General features: G+C 49.6%; 5 protein-coding genes across 5 annotated transcripts; 4 read left to right on the forward strand and 1 right to left on the reverse strand.

The window, feature by feature from the left end:
* Window positions 1–1,978: 1,978 nt before the first annotated feature.
* Window positions 1,979–5,943, forward strand: FOBCDRAFT_292392 (uncharacterized protein; the record flags this gene model as incomplete). The annotated part of the gene is made up of 2 exons (XM_059611799.1): window positions 1,979–5,174; window positions 5,225–5,943. 2 exons carry the CDS (start codon window positions 1,979–1,981, stop codon window positions 5,941–5,943), a joined length of 3,915 nt encoding a protein of 1,304 aa, XP_059464736.1.
* A 2,582-nt stretch (window positions 5,944–8,525) lies between these two features.
* On the forward strand, window positions 8,526–11,284 carry FOBCDRAFT_32294 (uncharacterized protein). Its single transcript, XM_059612090.1, has 3 exons — window positions 8,526–8,995; window positions 9,072–9,228; window positions 9,316–11,284. Exons 1-3 carry the CDS (start codon window positions 8,940–8,942, stop codon window positions 11,059–11,061), a joined length of 1,959 nt encoding a protein of 652 aa, XP_059464737.1. The 5' UTR covers window positions 8,526–8,939; the 3' UTR covers window positions 11,062–11,284.
* Window positions 11,285–11,590: 306 nt separating this feature from the next.
* On the reverse strand, window positions 11,591–12,278 carry FOBCDRAFT_260117 (uncharacterized protein; the record flags this gene model as incomplete). The annotated part of the gene is made up of 2 exons (XM_031178275.3): window positions 11,672–12,278; window positions 11,591–11,623 (listed from the first exon to the last, which is right to left on the reverse strand). Exons 1-2 carry the CDS (start codon window positions 12,245–12,247, stop codon window positions 11,591–11,593), a joined length of 609 nt encoding a protein of 202 aa, XP_031044162.2. The 5' UTR covers window positions 12,248–12,278.
* A 2,307-nt stretch (window positions 12,279–14,585) lies between these two features.
* Window positions 14,586–17,195, forward strand: FOBCDRAFT_181591 (FAD binding domain-containing protein). The gene is made up of 4 exons (XM_031178274.3): window positions 14,586–14,910; window positions 14,983–15,051; window positions 15,141–15,378; window positions 15,435–17,195. The coding sequence occupies exons 1-4, from the start codon at window positions 14,877–14,879 to the stop codon at window positions 16,987–16,989; spliced, it is 1,896 nt and encodes a 631-aa protein (XP_031044161.1). The 5' UTR covers window positions 14,586–14,876; the 3' UTR covers window positions 16,990–17,195.
* Window positions 17,196–20,359: 3,164 nt separating this feature from the next.
* Window positions 20,360–22,582, forward strand: FOBCDRAFT_239271 (and other transporter-domain-containing protein; the record flags this gene model as incomplete). Its single annotated transcript, XM_059610243.1, has 4 exons — window positions 20,360–20,475; window positions 20,552–20,844; window positions 20,892–21,168; window positions 21,223–22,582. 4 exons carry the CDS (start codon window positions 20,360–20,362, stop codon window positions 22,580–22,582), a joined length of 2,046 nt encoding a protein of 681 aa, XP_059464738.1.
* Between the last annotated feature and the right edge of the window lie 216 nt (window positions 22,583–22,798).

A 22,798-nucleotide genomic window follows, 5' to 3' on the forward strand; every position in this document is an offset into this window, starting at 1 on the left:
CCCACAAGCTGCATATAAACAATATATTCATACAATCTATCCCTCTGTGCGAAGCAGGAAGACTTGGGACCTATATCTTAAGTAATACAAAAGCTCTGGTAAGTTCAGTACAGACTCTAGCAATTTTGGTATATACTTAGCAGGTCTTGAGGCTAGTTATTTCTGATATCCTTATTAAATGACAAAAACCTTTCTTTATCTCTGAGGACCCCTTCACTATATTGTGATATCAGTAATGGATGCGTCACTTCAGAATCGTGAAGTGTCAAAGTGGTGTTTCGGCTACTCGGAACCGCAACAGGTGGGTGAGCCTGGAGCAACAACCGGTTTCATCTACGATATATGGAGTCAAACTCATACAGAATGATTTCTTCTGCCATAGAGACTTGCGAGCCTTTCTGTAGCAATGTGTAGTGTCTTCAAAACGCGGCTTCGCCACCAGCCTTGCCAGTTGCTAATCATTCACTGTGTGTTTAATATGGTTATTCCTCTAGTATCCGTACACAATACAGTAAACGAACTCGCACTTCTTGTGAAGGCTATGTTCCTTAACACTCAAATGAAAAGTCCAAAGCAATGACTGTGCTTCAATGTCAAGCGTTGCTTATACTTGTGTGCCACCCAACTGGGTCCTTCGTACACCCTGTATTGACAAGACGGCCGGCTTTTACGGAAATTCAAAATCACCTACTCGTACGGTTACAAGTTGAAATGAGTTTTGAGTATGCACATATACTTACTGTGAGGCTGTGGGGAGCAAGTCGTAAGTTCCTGTTCATTTATGATGGCCAATATGAGGCGCCCTATCCACGCAGATTCGGAGTAGATATAAAGTCCATACTAACATTACAATACAAGGCTATATTTCTTTTAGATCTACCTTGTGGTTCTTTTGTCCTCTGCAGCAGAGCCGGTAGGTGGTAGATCGTCTGTTGATGCCTACACGGACTTGAGTTGGATAATGAACTTGTGACCATCATTTATCCATAAATGAGGCTCATGATACTTTATATCTCTTCTCAGTCTTAAATTCTCAGAGAAATCTGTAGTGCTAGGTTGCAATTTCACGCCTCGTCTAACAATGAGTCGAGCCTTTGGCCGTGAACCTCCTGGCATTGTGCATGCTGGTGGGCGTGCTACGCTCTTGATCTGTTTTCTGCATAACATGAAGCCTTATGTATTTGATGATACAATATTTTGAGTTACGTTCCCGGCCACGTATCTATTATTTAGGTTCTCGGTTTGAGAAGATGCCCATCGTAAAGCAGTGACTCACGCCATCCTTACTCTATAAATTCGTCAGTTTGCTTCTAAGCAAATTTATTTTTTTCAACATATCACATCAACGTAAAAATCTTCATTCGCTCATCTATCTTAGAGTATTACCGTATTGATTTGATCTTATCTTATTGCAACTATCTTATGCTCCTTGGCGACCCCCTTTGTAAGTCCAATGTTCATTTACTGGTAACATTTCCTTACAAAGTCACCAGTTTTCAGTTTCAGCTTAAACTCCACAACTCCAGAACTATTCAACCAAGTATGATATCACAGAGACGATAGTGGCTGTAAGGCTTGAGAGCAAAGTTACAACGCCAAGGTGAGTTTCTATTGAGCATCTACACGATAATTGTTCCTTGTCGCGACAATAGTGTTGAAGTGGAGACCTGCACGCCACTCAACGCCGCCCCATCTCGAAATCCAAGCACTGGCCTTTCCGCTTCCTCCATCCTATCTTGACGTTGATTGGCTGACTCCGCGCTCATTCTCAGGCTCCCGGGCATCTTTCCTGGAGAACGCAATCGTGAACAACTCAGCTCAACGCAAACACGAATTACTTCCCTTCAATCTTCACACGACAGCCACGAATCGCCGAGCGACGGCCGATCATCAGCGACGCGATAAAATTATGATATAAGAATAACGACACTTCCGCGGCCTCTTAGCGATCCGATTTCAAGATTGCGACACCGCGATCATGGCTGAAGAGAACGATTTCTCGTCCTTTGACGAGAACGCCTGGAAGGCCCAGGACGCCGCCGACGATCGAGAAATTGCGAAACTACTGGGAGATTCGCAAAATAACGGAGGCGGCATCGTTCTCGACAATGTCGCGTTCGATCAGTCCGGTAAGGCGGACGATGCAGAGGATTACGAAGATATCAGCGACGATGATTTACCAGACGAGGAGGAGCCCAGCGCTGGTGTTTCTATGGAGATGCCTGGCCTCACGGACGATGGCGGAACCAGTCACGATCCAGATGACCTCTTCGGAGAGGGACCTTCTTCACCAGATCCAATTCTAGGTCCCTCTTCCCCAGCACCTCACATTCGCGATGCCGATACTACCGACGACACCCAACCTCTCGATACGAGTCTTAGCTTTCCTGGCATCAACTTCGACCCCGAACCACATCTCGATAACCAGGATCCTGACATCCCCGCACCCGCTGAAACCGTCGAGGACCTCCTAAAAGCTACATGGCCTGCTTTCAAGAAGGGGCACATCTTGACATGGAGCGAACTCCTACCAGCCAAGAAGGCCACATGGAAGGAGAAGAAACCCGTCAAAAAGCCCAAGCAGCTCGTCACCAGCAAACTTACACTCGAACTCGCTCCCGATCAAGAGAAGCTGTTCCGTATCCCAGGCACTGCAACCATCACCCGCAAACCTAGGCAGGGCGAGGAGAGAGGTTTAGTGTACTGTGGCATGGACCAGGAAGATCAGGCCGAAGATAATGTCCAGTTCGATCTCGATCAAGAGTCCGATTCCGAAACGGTTGCTGGCTTCACCCTACGTGATATTGAGCTTGCCTGCGAAGATTGGGGCGCCAGCATTGAGGCTATCGAAGCTGATTTCAAGGCCCGACAAACCGCCGAGCAGCAGGAACAGCAAGCACGGAAGCGCGTGTTTGAAGAGCAGGATGAAGAATGGGATGCTGAGTTCCTGATGGACCTTGGCGACGAGGGACCATCGCGACCGAAGAAACGCAAGACAGTCAAGCTTGGTCTACCAGAGATTCCCCGCTATGCTGCCCCCTCCTTCGACAATTTCGAAGACGCTACCCGCAGAGGCGCCAAGAGGGTGCAACTGGATATGAGCGATCCTTACCTCCTTATCGAAACCCAAGAAACTCAACGAAATGCAAAGCGACCCCGCACAGACAACAAGCTGAAGCGCATGGCTAACGGCAACCTCGGCCGCGATGTCTCCAACCGCTTCAACATCTCGAACGACGAGGCATACGAGGCTTTGAAGGAAAACCACCAAAGCAAGGTTCGCGCTACACTTGGCAACATTTCTGTTGAGCACAGTATGCCCGCTATCAAGCTCTCATGGCCGTACTACAAAGTTAAGCTCGGTGGTACGACAGATGAGTATCATCGCCCTCGTTTCAGGTACAAGAAATTTGCTGGTCATATCATCAAGTTTGACAAGCCTGCACACCAGAAGCGAAAGCAGATGAAGGGCAAAGCGCACGAAGTCTTCCTCAAGTCCAAGGATTTGAGTATTAACGACAACTCAACGGCTGTTCTTTACGAGTACTGTGAGCAACGTCCACGAGTGCTCAGCAGCTTCGGTATGGGCAACCGCTTGATCAACTACTACCGCCGGAAAGACACAAATGAAGACGAGCAACTCCCCAAGCAAGAACTTGGAGAGTATCGCATGCTTCTTCCTGAAGATCGATCCCCGTTTTCCCTCTTTGGCACCGTTGACCCCGGTGAGACTGTACCAACATTACACAACGAGATGTACCGAGCTCCTGTCTTCAAGCATAACCCAAGAGGTAGTGACTTCTTGGTTGTGCGCAGCACCACTGGTGAACATGGTTCGAGGTGGTTTCTCCACAAGATCGATCATCTTTACGTCGTTGGTCAGCAATTCCCTTCAGTCGAGGTTCCAGGACCACACAGTCGCAAGGTTACGAATGCCTCGAAGAACAGAATGAAGATGCTCGCATTTCGCATGATAAGACACAGCGATACCGACAACTGCCAACTGTCCGATATCACCAAGCATATTGCCGACTCAACCGATACTCAAAATCGCCAGAAACTCAAAGAATTCCTGCAGTACGACAGAGAGAGCGGTGAGAAGGGTATGTGGCGACTGAAACCTGGCGAAATACTGCCTGATGAGAGTACGATTCGTTCCATGATTAAGCCGGAAGAGGTTTGTCTACTTGATGCTATGCAACTTGGTATCAAGGAGCTTGAGGACGCCGGATACGACCCTCGAAATGCTTCCCTCGATGAAGATGTTCAGAACAACGACGCAGATGGGGATGACGATGATGTCGAGGATGAAGGCAGCAAGATTGCCAAGGGCGCCAAAAAGCAGCAAGAGAAGCAAGAAGAAACTCTCGCGGACAAGATGGCCCCATGGAAGACAACCAAGGCTTTCATCGATGCATGCGCTCAAAAGGCCATGCTTCAACTTCATGGTGAGGGAGACCCGACAGGCCACGGTCTTGGCTTCTCCTTCATTCGAACCTCCATGAAGGGTGGATATATCGAGGCAGTTCAGGGACCGCTTGCTACATCTGCAGATGCCATGGAGCGTGAAAAGCGAGCTAATGGTGGCCACGCCTATAATGTCAAAAAGCAGCAAGCAATGTACGAGGAAGGTATTCGAGAAATTTGGGAGAAGCAAAAGTCTACACTTTCAGATGGTCAAGAGCATGACGACAAAGATGTTGCAGTAACAGAAGACGAAGATGACAGATTCAACGTTCAGTCAGCCATGACTCCAGCCCAGTTCGACGACGGTACCAGCCAAATTAGTGGTTTGACTTCGGCAAGTCGACAGCAACGACGCGCTATTCGCATAACCCGAGAGATCCGAATGCCCGATGGCAGTACGCAAGATCGAGTCGAAGTCGTTCACGATCCGGTTGTGATTTCGCAGTATATGAAGCGGCGAACAGAGGCGGATCTTGAGATGAGAGAGTATGTGCACCCACCCAACTCGCGTCAGACAGTCCAGCAGCCACAGAGCAGGGGAGTCGTGACAAGAAAACGTCGACGAACTTACGGAGTCGGCACCCCTGGCTCAAGAAATGACATTGTTGGATTGGAGTTTAGAGCACCGGCTTACGTGTATCTTTCAACAGCATCTACAGCTCCCGTCCTACAGGCAATGCCGACCATGACCGTCTTGCAGGCATTAGGTACGTCTTCTCGAGCCATGGTGTGATAATCGATACTAACAGTAGCGCAGAATCAAGAAGGAGCTCGAACGACTCGAGAAGAACAAAGCTCGACGGCAGGCTCGAGAGCAGCAAAAAGAGCTCCACCAAAAGGCCAGCACAGGAGATGCCGGGTCACCCAGTGTCAATGGCGATAAAGTCCCAACTGGAACAACCCGCAAGTGTGCCAATTGTGGCCAAGTCGGTCACATCAAGACAAATAAGAAGTATGAGCCCCCATTCCCCATCATCACTTCCCTTTGTTTCTCCCCCTCCCCCAATGTCATTCAATTGGTGTGCACCTCTAGAGGCCGACAACACAAAGCGCAGTCGCTCGCGCAAGTCCCAATTGCAACTCGCCATGGAGCAATGCGACAAAGACAAGGCACGAGATGCCAGAAGGCGTGCTGAAGAAAAGGCTCGCGAGGACAAGGCAATCGCTCGTCAACTAGAACAGGAGCGGCGAGCGGCAGAGAAAGAAGCAGAACGCGAGCGGCGAGATGCGGCGGCCAAGCGGCAGAAAGAAGAGCGTGAAGCCAAAGCCCAGCGAGTTCAAGAGCAACGAGCCGCTGAAGTCAAGCGACGTGAGGAAGAAAAGGCTGAGCGGAAGAGAGTCAAAGAGGAACTCCAGCGCCGTGCCCGCGAGCGAAGAGCCCGCGAACAAGAGATTGCGCGTGCGCGACGTGAAGCTGAGCGCATCCGCTGTGCCTGGAAGGTGCCCAGATGGCGCTCTGGAGGTGCATGGCGTTGAGAAGACCAATTCGCGCAACGACTACCACATCACATACAACATTTCTTTTGTGATTGACGCGTCTTTTCAAAACTCATTACTAACTTGTTCCTCAAAGGTTATGTCCACTGCTTAACGGCACGATGAAGGCGGACAATGGCGCTGCTGAGCACGGAGGCTTTGGTAACTACAATGCTCCAGGAGGCGCTGCTGGATCGCCCAGTTAGAAACCGATTACTGCTCTTAATATGCGAGCTTGATCTCGATCAGCCAAAACTACGACGTCGACTTTTGAGAATGGTTAGTTGATATGGTTTCATCGTCAGCATGAAGGAAAGCGATGGCTCTATTATTCTTGGTTTTATGTTACTTCAAAAAGGCTTCGGAGAGAGAATCGAGCTGTACATTAGGGAAGCTCTGGTACGCCCGGACGAAACCAGGGGCGGATGGCATTGAAATGGAGTTTGGGATCCTTGTTGCTTCACGGAAAAGGCTGGCATGGCAACAGGAAAGATATTGCATTTACCTAGACTGCGTCGACAGTTCTTCTGACAATATGCTATTAATAACATCATTTGAAACATTAACTTTGTTCCTGTTTGTTTGCCGAACTTCATGATACTACGTACGCTTGACAACGCGGATAGCCATTGCCGGGAAACCCTAGACGAGCAGAGGTAGGGAGAGTCTACTAACTCTGCAAATAGCACCCTTGACAATGATGTGACAAGAAGTGATCCGAGTATCCATGGATTCGCATGCGGTGAAGATGTCTAGAATACGTAGGTGATGAGTTGTTGGTGGTGCAGTTGACCTCTCACATCTCAGAAGCGGCCAAATTTCGAGATGCACATTTAGCCCCCATTATAGTTGTCTCCACTGATAAACTGGGTTAATCTCCTGACAAGCTGGGTTAATTGGCCCGCATGGTTGATGCATGACCTGGTCCCGCGTGTGAGGCTGCTATGCATAATTGTATTTTTAGAAGCTGGAAAATGACGGTTGGGAACTAGGGTCTGGCATATGTCATGAGGACGGGGAGATAAGCTATAGCTTTACCGATGCCAATAGCTTCACGAAGGTGTTTAATGAGTCTAACTCTACTGACTCAACTTCTCAGAATCATCATTGTGTCGATCAAGAAAGTCAGAGCTTAGAGCCACCCATCGAGGAGGAGAACAGGCCACGATCATCGACGCAAGGGCAAACCTCAAGCTAAGAGACGCAGCAGCAAAAAACATGGTGGAATACAAAAGCCGTTGCAGCGGAATGGGTGGGAACAAACGAGGCTCAGCTTCCTTTCCCGTCTGTCAAGTTGCATGAAACACAGGAAGCGATATCCGGAAGAGTTGCTTTAGCCTCGTTTGCTCTAGCTGATGTGTTGTTTCCGCTTGACTCAAACCAGGATATGGCCTAGGCTTTGTGGTTTCAAGACGATAAGAGCTGTCTTGAGAAGTTGGTGGTTGAGCCTTAGGCTTCTTATTTGTTCGTGAAGAGATTTGGAGTTGAGACTTTTCCTTCTGCCAAGAGCCGTGGCTAATATTATACCTGATATACCTTCGACTGCTCTGTCAAAAGATCCCTAGCCAGATCTAGATAGAAAGCAATGTGGTGCGACAAACGTCAAGTCAATGATGTTATTTCTAAAAGTCGGTGGTTGGACCTCCACTGTCCAAGTTCCATTCCGCTGTTGTGTCCCGTCCTGGTCTGTCTCCCTGAACTTTGGCGCCTCTTTAGGGGACCATCCCAGGGCTTCGAGTGCCGTAGTCCAGGCCCTGCTCCACTAAACCCACCATGACGGTGAGCCCCGCCTGATCTGTATCCAATCACGCTCACCTTATCTAAGCAAGGAGTTTTTCCTGCGGGTTCCATGCTGCCTTCTTTTTTTCCCTCCCGTCGCTTTCTCCATCCCGCACCCGCACGCACGAGTGAAAGTGAACACGATCCGTCTATTATTAGAAGCCATCCATCTATTCCCATCCCAACCACAGACGCCAGATTCAGCCCCATCGACGTCTTATCGATCCAAAACCTTCAACTTAACGGTCGCTCGTTTGTGTCATTTTTTCCCACTCTTTGCCCCCTTTCTCAAGCGCAAGCGCAAGCGCCAGGAAATCCCCAAGCCCTCTCTTGATCGCTCAAATCTTACTTTTCTATCGCTATCGCGTCGCGTCGCGCAACGGTCTTGAGGGCAGATCTCATCTAAACCTAGTCTCCTTGTCGCAACGGCTCTCGTGAACTCAAAATTTCATCTGCGCATCAAATCTGATGATATACGCGACTCGCATGCCTGCGTCACTCATCCTCTGCCTCACTCAGTACCCTCTTCTATCCCGCTCCCCTCAGGGCTAAAAAAGAGGTACCACCAAAGGCCAAGCTTAAAAAGAGATACCGTCGACACGCTACTGCACCAAGTACCCCTCCACCAGCTGCCGGCCACTAAGCTACAAAGGCAGCCAACGGCCTGGGGGTCCTTCGACGGAAAGGTTACTTCTACTTCGGCTTGTCCCAGCTCCAAGCAAAGCAGAGCAGAGCAAGCCAAACCACCTTCGCTTCCCTCATCAAATCCTCTCCCGCTCCCACTCTTTTTTTCCTCTTAAACAACCTTCCACGGCCACCGCGACAGCCGCCTCCGTCATCTCACGCAACCTGCTCCTGTTCTCTCGGCTTTATCCATCGACTTTTTCGGTTTATTTCTCCGTTTCCTCAAGCGTTCTTTGGTAGCATCCACTTTACCACGCCGTTTAACTATTCTTTGTTCTCGCTTACGATCACGACTACAACCGCGCTTCAAGTTGACCTAACTTCACTTGACCTTAACCTCGCGACTCGACTTTCTCCGCTTCAAACTGTCGACTCCTTTTTTTTGCGACGATCTGCGCGACCCAGTTCCAATTCCACCCTGCTCCACTACCAACGTCTCAGGCATCTTCCAAATCTCCTTGGCCGCAACCGTTGAGCTTCCCCGCGTGGAAACGCGACACATTTCTCCAACTTGAACTGCACAACCGTTCAACATGGGACGAAGAAAGATTGAGATTAAGGCGATCAAAGATGACAGGAATCGCTCTGTGTAAGTAAACCCCAGGAACGGCTACAAATCACCAGACCTTGGGGTCTTCAAGTTCGCGACTAACTGGCGCACAAAGCACCTTCCTGAAACGCAAGGGCGGTCTTTTCAAGAAGGCTCATGAGCTTTCCGTCCTTTGCTCCGTCGATGTCGCCGTCTTCATTTTCGGTAACAACAAGAAACTTTACGAATATTCGTCAACGGATATGCGAGAGCTTATCCACCGATATCAATATGTGAGTCCCACCTCTGGAGGTGGTCGCAACGCCTCTGAACACAGGCTGCGACTACGACGCGCTGTATTATTTGCTAATAGATAATAGCATGGCGGTCCCAGTGAACACAAAGGTCCTTCCGACTTCAACGGTGGAAACGATGATGACGAGGATGAGGAGAACGACGGCACCCCTCCCCATGGTCCTGAAGTTGTCGAGAACCAGATGATGCCTCCCCATGCTTACGGACAACATCAACCTCCTTTCCCACAGATTCGGCATCATACACCTTCAGCATCACCACCTATTGGCAATGGTGGCCCATTCCAAGCGCATCCTGGTCATCCTATCCAGCGACAACATACTCCGCAACCATCGATCGGCTCACGACCGGCATCTCGAACGGATATGCGCCGCATGGGTCCTGGCATGGTCCAGCCTCCACCTCCGGCCGGCCCTCCGCATCCCGGAATGAATTACATGCCCAACCCGCCTATCTACAACTCGCCTCATCCTCCCGGTCTAATACCTCAACATGGTCCTCATCCTCAATATGCTTATCATCAACAGCCTAGCCACATGCAGCAACCAGGACCGTACATGGATGACCGCAGGTCCCCGATGCCCTCTCCGATGCCTCCCGCTTACACTTCGCAACCGCCGTCACAACCAATTCAAGCTCCTGTTCGTCCAACGCCATCGCCTCAACCACCTCAACAACAGCTTCCTCCAAACATGTCACAAATGTCACCTCCGCCGCCCCAGCCTGAACGTCGACTTCATGATCCTCCGCCACCGCCTCCCGTGGAACCCAAGACGGAACCACAAGAACGCCCTCAGCCGCCATTACTGAACACGGACAGTGCCATTAAAAAGCTACCTCAAAGAAAATCTCACAGTATCTTCACTCCCATCGAAGAGAACCGGTCTATTTTGTCCCAGCATCTGGCATCTTTTACTTCCGAGTCGAACAAATCAGAGTCTGCTGCTGCCGCTGCCGCTGCTAATGCTGCAAACGCCGCCAACCGTTCACAATCAGTTGATGTGGCTGCACTGAACCGGGCCGCGGATGGGCCCAAATCATCACCCCATTTGCCACAGCGTGCCAGTACTCAGACCGATGAAAAGTCTCGAACGGTATCGCTGTCGTCAATACCAGAAACTACTTTGACTCCGCCTTCGCGTTCTAACAGTGCAAAGGCTGGCGGTCCTGGAGGAGCTCGACCTCGTGGCCCTCGCTTAACGGTGCAGATTCCGGATGGAGGATCTGAAGGCGGCGGTAGCGCACGAACGGCAGAGTCAAACTCGCCGCGGGTCGCCACAGAAACTACAACGCAGGCGCCCCAGCGCCACAACTCTCAGTCATCACTTGTGCTTCCTCCTCCCTCTCCGTCTGCGTCAGCAATATTGTCCGCAGGTGCTACTGGTCCGCCAAATCCTTTTGCCCGGCCGCCTCCTCAGCAGAATGTGAATGGTGATACTCCTGTCTCTGCCTTGCCATCACGCTTCTTGACAAATGAACTCCTTCCGAGCCCAAGTAGCTTCTATCCCGATTGGAACTTCCGGGGAGGTGACAGTAACACACTACCAAGTCCGCTGAACTTTGCAACGCCAGTTGTCGGTTCAGGCCCTAGTTTCCTCAGAGATGACCTGAATACGACACCAAATGCAAACTCAAACGCTTTCAAGGACAGAGATCCTCTGCCTAATGCCAATGGGAGCTCAGGTCAAAACTTGAGTGTAGCTCCAAGCAATTCTACTGCAACGAAACGAAAGACTCCTGAGCCAGGAGCCACAACGCAGAGCGATACTGCGGAGGAGTCAGAACCAAAGCGGTTGAAGGTGGACGAGTAATGCTCGTCGAAAAGTGTTCTCATAAAAAAGTTCTTTTTGCTATACGCTTCAATCGACAGGGCATCATAGGCTGGCCTCTGCATGCCAGTCATAGAACGTCATCAGTACCGGCCAGTGTCTTGTTTACGGCCTTACAGTCTCTTGTTTTGAGGCAGCTTTTGCCTGTATTCCTTTCATCTTGAATATTATGCCTGGCTTGTGAGCCCCTTGAGTATAGGGAGGGGTAACTTGCAGAGTCTGGGGGAGCGAACTGTGCAGAATAGCCTGCATGACTAAAAAGTGGAGGGAGTTTGTTCTGGAGGTATAGTCCTTGTTGTAATTTATGTCTGTTTCGGAGGGTGTCGTTTCTGGGAGTTCGGATAGATGATACCGGCGACGAACATGTTGACCTAATCAATATACTGGATGAATAACACTACCTGCAGCGAAAGTATCCCGACCTCTTATGCAAATATCTAGCTATATCCAAACTTGCCTAATCATTAATCTATCATTATTCGTGTATTTGTACCCATCAGACGCTGTCTGTCTAAGCGTAGTTCAAAACTCCTTTCAGAATCCACTGTATCTCAAGTTAGCATGTCTCCCATCATGATCTCATTCAACTTACCAGTTCTCCATTCCCAACCTGACTAGCCACTCTCTCAACCTCAACCTCATCAGGCATAATAACCCTCCGTCCCTCCTTAACCTCCCACCAAACCTCCTTCCCCCCAAGCGTCTTACTCTTCTCCCCCTTCTCCCACGGACTAATAGGCACAAGATGCGCCTCCACAAACCGTTTCATATTCTCCCTCGCCCTATCCTGCCCTCCATCACCCTCATACGCATCAGCACCAAAATTATTATAATCAGCGGGTTGTTCCCACGGTTTGCGCGGTAGCGCATCAACAGCTGAGTTCAGCGGCGCAAGAACAGTGGTATTCGTCGATAGATCGCTGAGTCTTGTATCTGTGGAGGGCTGCATGCGCGCGAACGATGAGAATGATGTTAGGCCGCGGTTGGAGCCTAGGATGTCGCCGAGGGCGACGGAGGGTTGGACGGAGGGCGGGTTGGAAGACATTAGAGGGAGATGGCCTTTCAGAGGGATGGGAGGTTTGGGGAGGGGTGCTTGATTGTCGCGGAGAGGAGACTGTGAGGCGGTTGTTAGGCTGAATAGAGCTGTTAGGGCGATAAGAGGTTTCATTGTGAATATGTTGATGCAGGTTTAGGTTATGGTTGAGGTTTGACAGTATGTACGTCATGAGGGGATTTGCATGTTGGGGGTAACGTGATTGGTCACGGGATCGTTATCTCAATGACTTAAACCAGAAAGTTGCGCCGCGTGTCTGATACATTCTTTGGGGATCTGCTATCTAGTGTTTATTTAGAACAGCAGCTCACCCTATGTTTATGGTGTTGGTAATAATTCTGGTGCACGAGAACCCGTAAATGCATAATCGTTGCGAGCCACAAGACGAACCATCCTGTGTTTTCCAACGGGAGTCAGAGTTGGCTTTAAGATAACACATATTGAAGTGCCGAAGACTATTCAGGCTGATATAATCTTAAACTGGTCTGGTTATTTCTTGTAACAATACTCTGTAAAACGTTTTTGTTTGTACACAGCCGCTCACAGTCGAACTTGACATATGAGTGTTTGAGTCGTTAACCGTTTTAACAGCGGTTTGATCCACCATGCACTGAGATACGCTGCGTATGCAATACAACGAATACGCTAGAACCACGACTACTAGAGTTTGATGCGGGTTCCAATCAAAGAGGACTCGATTCGCATGGTATACATTGTATATTTCCAACCGTCGGCTGTCCTAGTGCTTCTCCTACCCGGTAGCAGAGATTCAGGGACATGTCACCTACGTCATTGGCTTTGAGATTGAACCCTGCATGAGGAGTCCCTTTTGCAAAAATGGAAAAGGGATCAGCGAAGCAACAGCAGACCGTCTAGACTGCAGGTTACAATCAGCCTGATTCGACTCGGACTCTGAGTTCCATTGACCCTTCGGTACTGGTATTCACATGTGAAAACACGCTGAGTCAGCCCCCAGGTTTCAGTAAGACGGCAGAGGTTCTGGACAAATGGAAGAGCAGAAGTGGCGGAGGCTCAGACAATTTCCGGGGTCAGATGATGCACGTGTAAGAATCTGGGGAAAACTTAAGCCCAAGGAGGACTCTAATCCCCAGAGAAAGAATGGAGGCAAGACTTTCACGTGCTTTTTCAGAACAGGAAGCGAATGAGCGACGTCGAAAAGGAAACCAGCTGACCAGATCAAACTGTCACAAGCCTAAGAATGAATGCCTGTCACTGGATCTCTAGTCATGAACGTGGGGAAGACGGCGTCATGGACAAGATGCGGGAGGGTTTCAGTTATGCAGACGATTCATGTGCTTTTTTTCTCTTTCTTTTTTTGGAGTAGGAGATAGCATGTGAAAGTCTGATGATTTATTGAACTCGAGAGGAAGAATTGATCAGTTCAGATCACGTGTACGGTTCAAAGTTCATGTTTGAGTGATCCGTGGTGTGTCCGGTTACTTGGCCGAGGCGGTCGGTCACAAGTCCGGCTGTGTGGGGTTTGGAGAAGAGAGACATAATTGGATGAGTCTCAGGTGTCAGAACGAGGAGAAAGATGAAGAGTGAGGAGATTGCATGAGGAGAATTGTTTTTTCACATGCTCAGAGTTATAATAAAATAAATAGACGAGATATAATACACCCGGTTAAAGACCATGCTCCCATGATAGACTCCTTATTACCTAGACAAGTCGGAACCCCGGAACCCCGGAACAACACTGTAGTGTTGACTTAACACCTTAGCCTGAGATGCTGTAGCTTTCCCCACAATGTCCTCAGAAGCGGAGACCTCGGCACATCAGTCGCGAGAGAGGCCATTGTCGGTGGGTTGCCCGGTCGCCTGGTAGACAAATGCGATGCGGTGTTTCGGCGTAGCTTACGGCGAAGGCAGCGAGTAACTGAGCCGAAGTAGTCTTTGTTGGGGGCAGAATGTGGACTAGAGACTATAGGACCCTCAATTGGTGAGAAGTCTCAAGTTTACAGAGTATTGCACATCAATAGGCGAGTAAACGTTCATATGAAAGTTCAACTGATGGAATTGATGCATCTCCCCTAATCCCCAAATTCTAACTGTAGCGGGGGTGGATACAGGGAACTGACGCTAAGTCTCAGTGGGCATTGCAGCCGCTTCCGGGGAGCAATCCTAGGCCTTGGCCTTGCTATGCTGAGAAAATGGTGGCATCTGATTTGCTGCAAGTTCAAAGTCCGTCAGGTCAATGTTTGCGACAGTTCATGAACAGAGAGGCCAAAAGACATGAAAAAGAATCATCTAACAGATGAGGGGAGAGTAAAAGTATAGATACGTCATTAGATCAATAATAATAGAGTAATATGTGCTGTTTTTGTGGTAAAACAAGTACTTGAACCTCGTCGATGACCCACGTCGTTAAACTCACCTCTCTCAGGCGGCCCAGCCCACGCCCGCTCTTTTTTGCACGCGCTCATCATTCATTCATGGTTCGACCTCGGCATCCACTACTGGGTAACGCCTTACTACCTTGCATCTTTCGGTTCGGTGCTTGCCTCTCGCCCTCGGCCTTGTTGGCGTCCATCGATCGCATACAGTACTAAATAAGAACTTGTCCCTTGATCCTCCTCTTCCTCCGACTTTTTCTTTTTGAACTTGTATTCTTATTCCCCCTCCCAAGAACATCTCCCCTTTACTATTGTATTCTTGCGTGGGAGTCAGCCGTGTCTTCTTTATACCCTCTCCATATACTCACATACACAATACACACGCAACAATGGCTCCTAGAGTGATTGTCGTTGGCGGTGGCCGTAAGTTGACACCGATTCGCCTCTCGGAGGCTTTGCGCCGTGTGTTGCGACGATTCTAACATCTGTTTTCAGTCTCTGGTCTGTCTGCTGCGCACACCATTTACTTGGCTGGCGGCAACGTTGTTGTCCTCGACAAGCAGGGTACGTCACTACCAACTCTCACTAACCCAGCGCATTGAAGCGCCTGGACTTAGTAGACCGCAACATTCACTGACATTCGCTTCCTGTAGGCTTCTTCGGTGGAAACTCTACCAAGGCTACTTCCGGCATCAACGGTGCTCTCACAAGGACACAGGTTGAGTCTGGCATTCCCGACAGCGTCAAGCAGTTCTACGATGATACTCTCAAGTCTGCCCGTGACAAGGCTAGACCCGACCTTATCAAGGTTCTTACCTACAAGTCCGCTGCTGCTGTCGAGTGGCTTCAGGATGAGTTCAACCTCGATCTCACCCTCGTCTCTCGTCTCGGGTATGTTCAATTCGCCTCCCGTCAGCATTGAAACAATAACCTAACAATCATCAAAGTGGTCACTCCCAGCCCCGAACCCACCGAGGCCACGATGCCAAGTTCCCTGGTATGGCCATCACATACGCCCTGATGCAGCGCCTTGAGGAGCTTGCCGAGAGCGAACCCGGCCGTGTCGAGATCATCAAGAAGGCCCGCGTCACCGAGCTTAACAAGGAGGGTAACAAGGTCACTGGTGTCAAGTACGAGTACAACGGTGAGATCGTCTCCATTGACGGTCCCGTTGTCCTCGCTACTGGTGGCTACGCCGCTGATTTCTCCGACTCTTCCCTGCTCAAGAAGCACCGACCTGATACCTATGGCCTTGCCACCACAAACGGCACACACGCTACTGGTGACGGTCAGAAGATGGTTATGGCCATTGGCGGTAACGGCATTGACATGGACAAGGTCCAGGTCCACCCCACAGGCCTCGTCGACCCCAAGGACCCCGGCTCCAAGTGGAAGTTCCTTGCTGCTGAGGCTCTCCGTGGTGAGGGTGGTCTCCTCCTCAACGCCGATGGTGACCGATTCTGTGATGAGCTCGGTCACCGTGACTACGTCTCCGGCATGATGTGGGAGGAGAAGAAGAAGAACAAGTTCCCCATTCGCCTTGTTCTCAACTCCAAGGCCTCCAAGGTTCTTGACTTCCACACCCGCCACTACTCTGGCCGTGGTCTCATGAAGAAGATGACCGGTAAGGAGCTCGCCAAGGAGATTGGCTGCACTCCTGAGCATCTCCAGAAGACCTTCTCTACCTACAACGACATTGCCGATGGCAAGCAGAAGGACCCCTGGGGCAAGAAGTTCTTTCACAACTTGCCCGTCAACGTTGACGATGACTTCCACGTCGCCGTCATGGAGCCCGTTCTCCACTTCACCATGGGTGGTATTGAGATCAACGACAAGGCCCAGGTCCTCAACCAGGAGAAGCAGCCCTTCGAGGGTCTCTACGCCTGTGGTGAGTTGGCTGGTGGTGTTCACGGCGCCAACCGTCTTGGTGGTTCTTCTCTTCTCGGCTGTGTTGTCTACGGTCGTGTTGCTGGTGACACTGCCAGCAACTACCTCTTCCAGAACGCTCTCAAGGGCGGTGCCGGCAGCGCTGCTGAGCGTGTTGGTCAGATCTCTCTGCACCTTGACCCCTCAGTGCCCAACCAGGTAACTGTCTCTTGGGGTGCTCCCGGCGCCGCTCCCTCAGGCTCTGGTGCTCCTTCAAAGGTTGACGAGCAGGCCACAGCCTCTGCTGGCCCCAACCCTACCAAGGACGACGGTGCCAAGGCTGCTAAGCCCAACGACCCCAAGGCCTTCAAGGTCCCTGAGAAGGAGTTCACCATGGAGGAGATCGCCAAGCACAACACCAAGGACAACGTCTGGGTCGTCGTTAAGGGTGTCGTCATGGACCTCAGCAACTGGCTCGAGGAGCACCCTGGTGGCGTACAGGCCATCCTGAACTTCATGGGCCGCGACGCGACTGAGGAGTTCGAGATGCTGCACGACGACGAGGTCATTCCCAAGTACGCGCCTCAGCAGGTCATTGGCCGCGTCAAGGGCCAGGAGGTTACTCTTGAGCCTTAGGTCGAATGTCTGATGTAACTATGGTGACGCGGCGATGACTCTTGTGTGATTTTTTGTGCGAGAATTTTGTAGTACCCTATGCCCGCAAAAAGAAGGGCTCTGGCAAATATTAGGCGTCTGGGATTTTTGTATTCATAGGCGGGATGCATGCAAGCTTGTTGCTAAATCTACTTTATACAAATTTATGAAGATATTTTTAACATTAATAACCCGTCTTTGTGCAGTTTGTCTGGTGGTGAAACTTAGGTGTTGGCGGCTGTGTTAGTCAATGATAGGGATGCCTTAGGGAGAAGGAAAACTTCTGATGTTAAATTAGGGTACTAAAATAAATGGTCCAAAGGTTTCCTAAGATATACTAAACTTACCTAGGACTTATTATCACTTAGAAAAGAGGTCCTAGGTTTTCTTGCCCCCTCTTGGGATGGTGGCTTGGAGGTTATCGAACATTGCACATGTATCACGAAGAATTTTTACTTTGCGTATTACGATGTGCCTGACGATCAGGCTTATCTGGGATTGTTTCAGTCTGTTACACTCCACGCGGCCCTGAGAATACGTTGCATTGATGATAGTATGACTGAATACAACAATGACAGTTTGTGCCACTTTCGAGATCTTTTGATAACCAGCTGTGATGTATTTGAGGTACTGAACACACCAAGCAGGAACGGTAAACCAACGAAACAACAACCGCCAACCTTTATCTGATATCTAACTGACAATGCTGTTATCACTCCGGCCTCAATGGTATGTACATGAGACATATACGAAAAACGCCCGTTTTATCATCATGTTTGACAGTCCAGGGTAGGTTCACAAGATTCGACTCAACGCTGTATGTGCTTGACCTTACACTTGCGTCCCTTTCCGTCCGCTCTCCCGACAATTCCATCTAAGCCACGGTACACAAGAAATATACGAATTTCTCTTTATGATCTGATATGTCTAGCAGAGATGATCTAGTAGCCACGTGAAAGACGACCACCGTTCGTAGTAAGCGGCATTTCTGACACGCTACCAAGGAATGGCTCGGCCTTATGTCGTTAACCCATGTTTCAACCCCAGCCTTTCTGCACCCCGCAGAGCCATGTCTTTCGATGAAAAAAGAACACTGTGGTGCCAGCCGTGACACTTGGGGGAATACTGCACTGTAGACTAGGTACCTGTCTGCTATGTGTCAACAGGGTGACAATGAAACTTGACACTATCTAAATATATTCGGCGGAGTCTCCATTGTATGATGATCTGATGGCTATAACACAGATCTTGTTATCGCATTTGACAGGACGCAAAGGAACCCTCATCAGTGAGTGCACATACTCCCGAAAAGGGCGGGATAACTAACATTCTGTCGTACCGAGTCTTGTTGTACCAGGCCACAAGTGAATACGCCAAGCAAGCACCGTCGCATGACCTGAGAAACTCGCTGTTGGTGATGTGATGGGCAATAGAAGTTCAAGGTACTGTACGCATCAACCAATCGCCGACTCAAATCAAATCAAATCAAATCAAATCAGAGTGTCAACAACTCCTGTCTCTGGCTGTGTTTTCGGCTCCCGAGCGGCTGAACCCGGTCTCGTGGGAAAGGGTTCAAGTAATTAATCAGACCATATTTGAAGCTTAAAAAGCCCCATAACAAAAAGAGAGAAAAACTCGCTTGTGGTATCCCCCATTCTTTGTTCAGATTCATGAACTTGACTTGGCTCCCTGCCTACAAGGGTTGCCCGTTGGTCAAGTATTCAGTACCGGGCCCGGACTAAAACCCCGGGGTGATTTGTGGGGAAACTGGAGACTGTGTGACTCTGCACGTTGCACAAAAGTACTGATCATGCAATCAGGTTGAGTGAAGGGACTTGTCTCTACAGTCTGGGGAGAAAAGGGAATGCGGTGCTAGGCCGGGGTAAGCGCTGCATGGCGGCGGCGCTGTTGAGGGTTGGAGTGGCTAAGTGCGGGAGACAGTGTTCTGACTGTGGTCTTGGCGTGAGAGTGAACTGCAATGTTCATCCGATCATCCTGAAGGAGTTTATGGTGGAGTTGCTGATGGTTCGGGTACTAAACACTATCAACAACTCTATAATTAACATTATTTATTGAGAGGTTGGAAGACATGATGGTTTGCATGAGAACGACCTGATTTCGAATCCAAATTTTCGGAATACAAGTTCATACCATGTTCTTACAGCGGAATATTACCGAGAGTTATCACCCTTGAACTGAGATGCATGAATGCAGCTAACAGCGGAGTGTCCTCGGGGCCCGAAATATGACAAGAGAGCGTTTTTGTTTCTCAAGACCTATCATCCCGTCTCTGTGACAATAATGTTGACAATGCCCCTTTCTCAAGTCTATGATATGTAAATCCCCATCATAGAATCCTCATAAGGAGTTCGGTCCTACCCACAGCCACATAAATCTGTATACGAATTTCCTGATTTTCTTGCATTTCTAGCTTGCGTACGACATGAAACTATGGCTTGGTCGTTTATGAGCTGAAAAATGAAGCTCCCCTGTTTCTCTCTCAGGTCTTGTTCGGACAGGGACCGTGCCAATGTGACTCAGTTTCAGATTCGGGGAACTCAAGACAAGCTCGAGGGCAGTGCTTGGATTGCTTCGCGTGCTGTGTAAGGTGAAAATAATGTCCTGAACCGTGATGCTTGTGTGATGACACCAGCGACGTCTTTTTTCTGAAGGTATCCATCCTTTTGCTAGAGTGTTTTGGCTGATTTTGAGGGGAATCGCACTGTAGACTCGCTTAGCTCAGCCAGTCTACGCTCGTTCCAGTGAAAAGAATCCACTGGGATGGCTTGACGAGGTTCCAGTGGCTGCAGGTCAGAGAGCCAATGCTGAAGCTTGACTGGATGAGGAATGGTCAGGCTTTGGAGTGATGATCATTCCTGCTTTTGCCTCCTTGTCTGGAGATGGGAGTCTCTCGCCATTCATGTCTGCCCCTCTCTGTGGTCTTCCTTTTGAGTCTCTTCTGATAGTTTAATGGAAGACGCCTTGAGCACCAAGGCTCAAACTTAACTATCGACTCTGCTATTTCATCTATTCTATCCCCTTCTCTTTTCACATTTGGTTATGTACCACGTGCTCTCCCCTCTCCTTTTAAAGACTAGCGAACCTGTAGGCATTGACTTTGACCATTACAGCACCAAAGGTATTCCGTACCCAGTGCGAGGTCTAGCACTATAACGGCCGGGCTAGAAGTCGACCAGTGGCCAGTCCCATCCAAATATTACCCACACGGAACCGCCCAATGTCCCCCCGTTGATCTTCTCAACCCTTCAACCTCCACCAAAATCTCGCCGACCCGGAGCCTTTCGCTCTTGATACCTCTGACCCTGGATTGACGACTTCAACACCCGACACCATGGCCATTGCCATGGGCTGGCAGAAACCCGACAATGTCGCGGGCTCGTCGGCGCCGGCCATCATGGTCGGTCTCTTCGTTGCCTCTGGCGGGTTGCTGTTCGGCTACGATACTGGGTAAGACTGACCACCATTTTCTTTTGACTTTGGATGCCTTTGGATATGGATGGATCACGACATACGATGCTCGAAGTCGCTACACCAACGATGTTGTTCATGAGGAGGGAGATACCGGGACCTATCGACGATACTTTATTCGATTTGACGATGCGACGACTGCCACGGACTCGTGTGACATGCATGACGAAGCCATCACCACATATATCTCAAAAGAACGCAAGGCAATATCGCCGGAGGAAGTGCAAGAAGGAAGCGAAACAAGGGCGATATACGAAACGGCAGCGACTTGTCTCGACGAACCTCCCACGAGAAACTCCGACTCGATTCTCCGACCATGGACTTGTCCATACCAGCCCATTTCATCGCGTCACATCATTTTCACAGCCAGAAACTAACCATATCTCTTCACAGAGCCATCAACGGCATCCTTGCCATGACAGAGTTCAAGGAACAATTCGGAAAGCACACAAATTGCCACGACGAAAAGGGCGCCCTCGACATTTGTACAAAAGACTCATCTATTATCGTCGCCATTCTCAGCGCTGGCACTGCCCTCGGTGCTCTACTTGCTGCACCCACTGGCGATTCTCTAGGCCGTCGCAAGACCCTTCTTGTGGCCGTGGGCATCTTCTGCCTCGGTGCCATCTTTCAAGTTTGCGCTAACAATATAGATTTGTTACTGGTTGGGAGGTATGTGCACCTCATCTCTTATATGGAAGACCATATCGTTAATAATGTCTCTAGATTTCTCGCTGGCATTGGTGTCGGCCTTATTTCGGTCCTTGTCCCATTATATCAGTCTGAAATGGCACCAAAATGGATCAGAGGTACCCTCGTCTGCGCATATCAACTATCAATTACAATTGGCCTCTTCTCCGCCTCTGTAGTCAACATTCTCGCCTCTAAACTCAAAGATTCCTCCGCTTATCGTATCCCTCTCGGCCTTCAGATTGTGCCAGCCATTATTCTTACCGGCGGCTTATTATTACTACCGGAAACACCCCGTTTCCTTGTTAAGAAGGGCCTTCACGCCGAAGCCGGTCTTTCACTCAGTCGACTTCGACGACTAGACATTACACATCCAGCGCTCGTTGACGAACTGCAAGAAATGATAGCAAACCACCAATACGAATTAACATTAGGACCCGACAGTTATAAAGACATCTTTATTGGTTCCCCACACCTTGGTCGACGAACATTTACTGGTTGCGGTCTTCAGATGCTTCAACAGCTCACCGGTATTAACTTCATAATGTACTACAGCACATCCTTCTTTGACGGTGCCGGCGTCGAGAGCCCATACACCAAATCGCTTATTATCAACGTCATCAATGTTGTCTCGACAATACCAGGCCTGTTGGTTATCGAACGCTGGGGTCGACGAAAGCTTTTGATGATCGGAGCCATTGGAATGGCCGGCTGCCAACTCCTTATGGCGTCTTTCGATACCGCGACAGGACAGAGCTACGAGAAAGCATCGCAGACCATTCTCATCACATTCTGTGCTATCAACATTTTCTTCTTCGCTGCTTCTTGGGGACCCGTGGTGTGGGTCGTAACATCAGAGATTTATCCCCTCAAAGTCCGTGCAAAGGCTATGTCGGTTTCAACAGCGTCAAACTGGCTTCTTAACTTTGGTATCGGCTACAGTGTGCCTTTCTTGGTTGGATCAGGGCCAGGTAACGCCTCCTTTGGACCAAAGATTTTCTTCATTTGGGGCGCCTTTTGCATTCTGGCGGTCTTCTTTGTGTGGTGTAACGTGTACGAAACAAGTAAGATCAGCCTGGAACAGATCGACGAGATGTACGAACGAGTGAACCACGCATGGAATAGCAAGTCATTCGAACCGAGCTGGAGTTTCCAGCAGATGCTCAACGATGGTTGGTCACCGAGCGCCCAACCACCTGCAGGCCACGAGCTGCAAACAACGACGACTGCATCAAGCGCAGACACAACTTTGGGTGACGGTGACGCATCATCAATCACCGTGAATCAGAACAATAACAACAACGGTTCATCGCCTAGTAACAACAACAATAACAACAATGACCAGAACAAGGGTCCACCGCCGATGGCCATGGCCAATGTCGACTTCAGCTATTAGGCTCCACGTCGCCGAATTGTTTGTCTATATTGCGTGTCTTTTGCCTGGACGTCACATAAGGAATCAGCGATGGAGTTCATGACGAGGTGGAGTTAGTGGGGTTTACGCGTTATTGTCATGGTCATTGATGATTTCATTCTCATTTTATATGGATTCTGTTTCTTTGTTTGTTGCCCATCACATCAACTCAAATCGTCCCTCAGTTTGGGGCTACGG

The sequence above is a fragment of the Fusarium oxysporum genome, chromosome IV (genome assembly GCF_013085055.1).
Source record: "Fusarium oxysporum Fo47 chromosome IV, complete sequence".
NCBI lineage: Eukaryota > Fungi > Ascomycota > Sordariomycetes > Hypocreales > Nectriaceae > Fusarium > Fusarium oxysporum.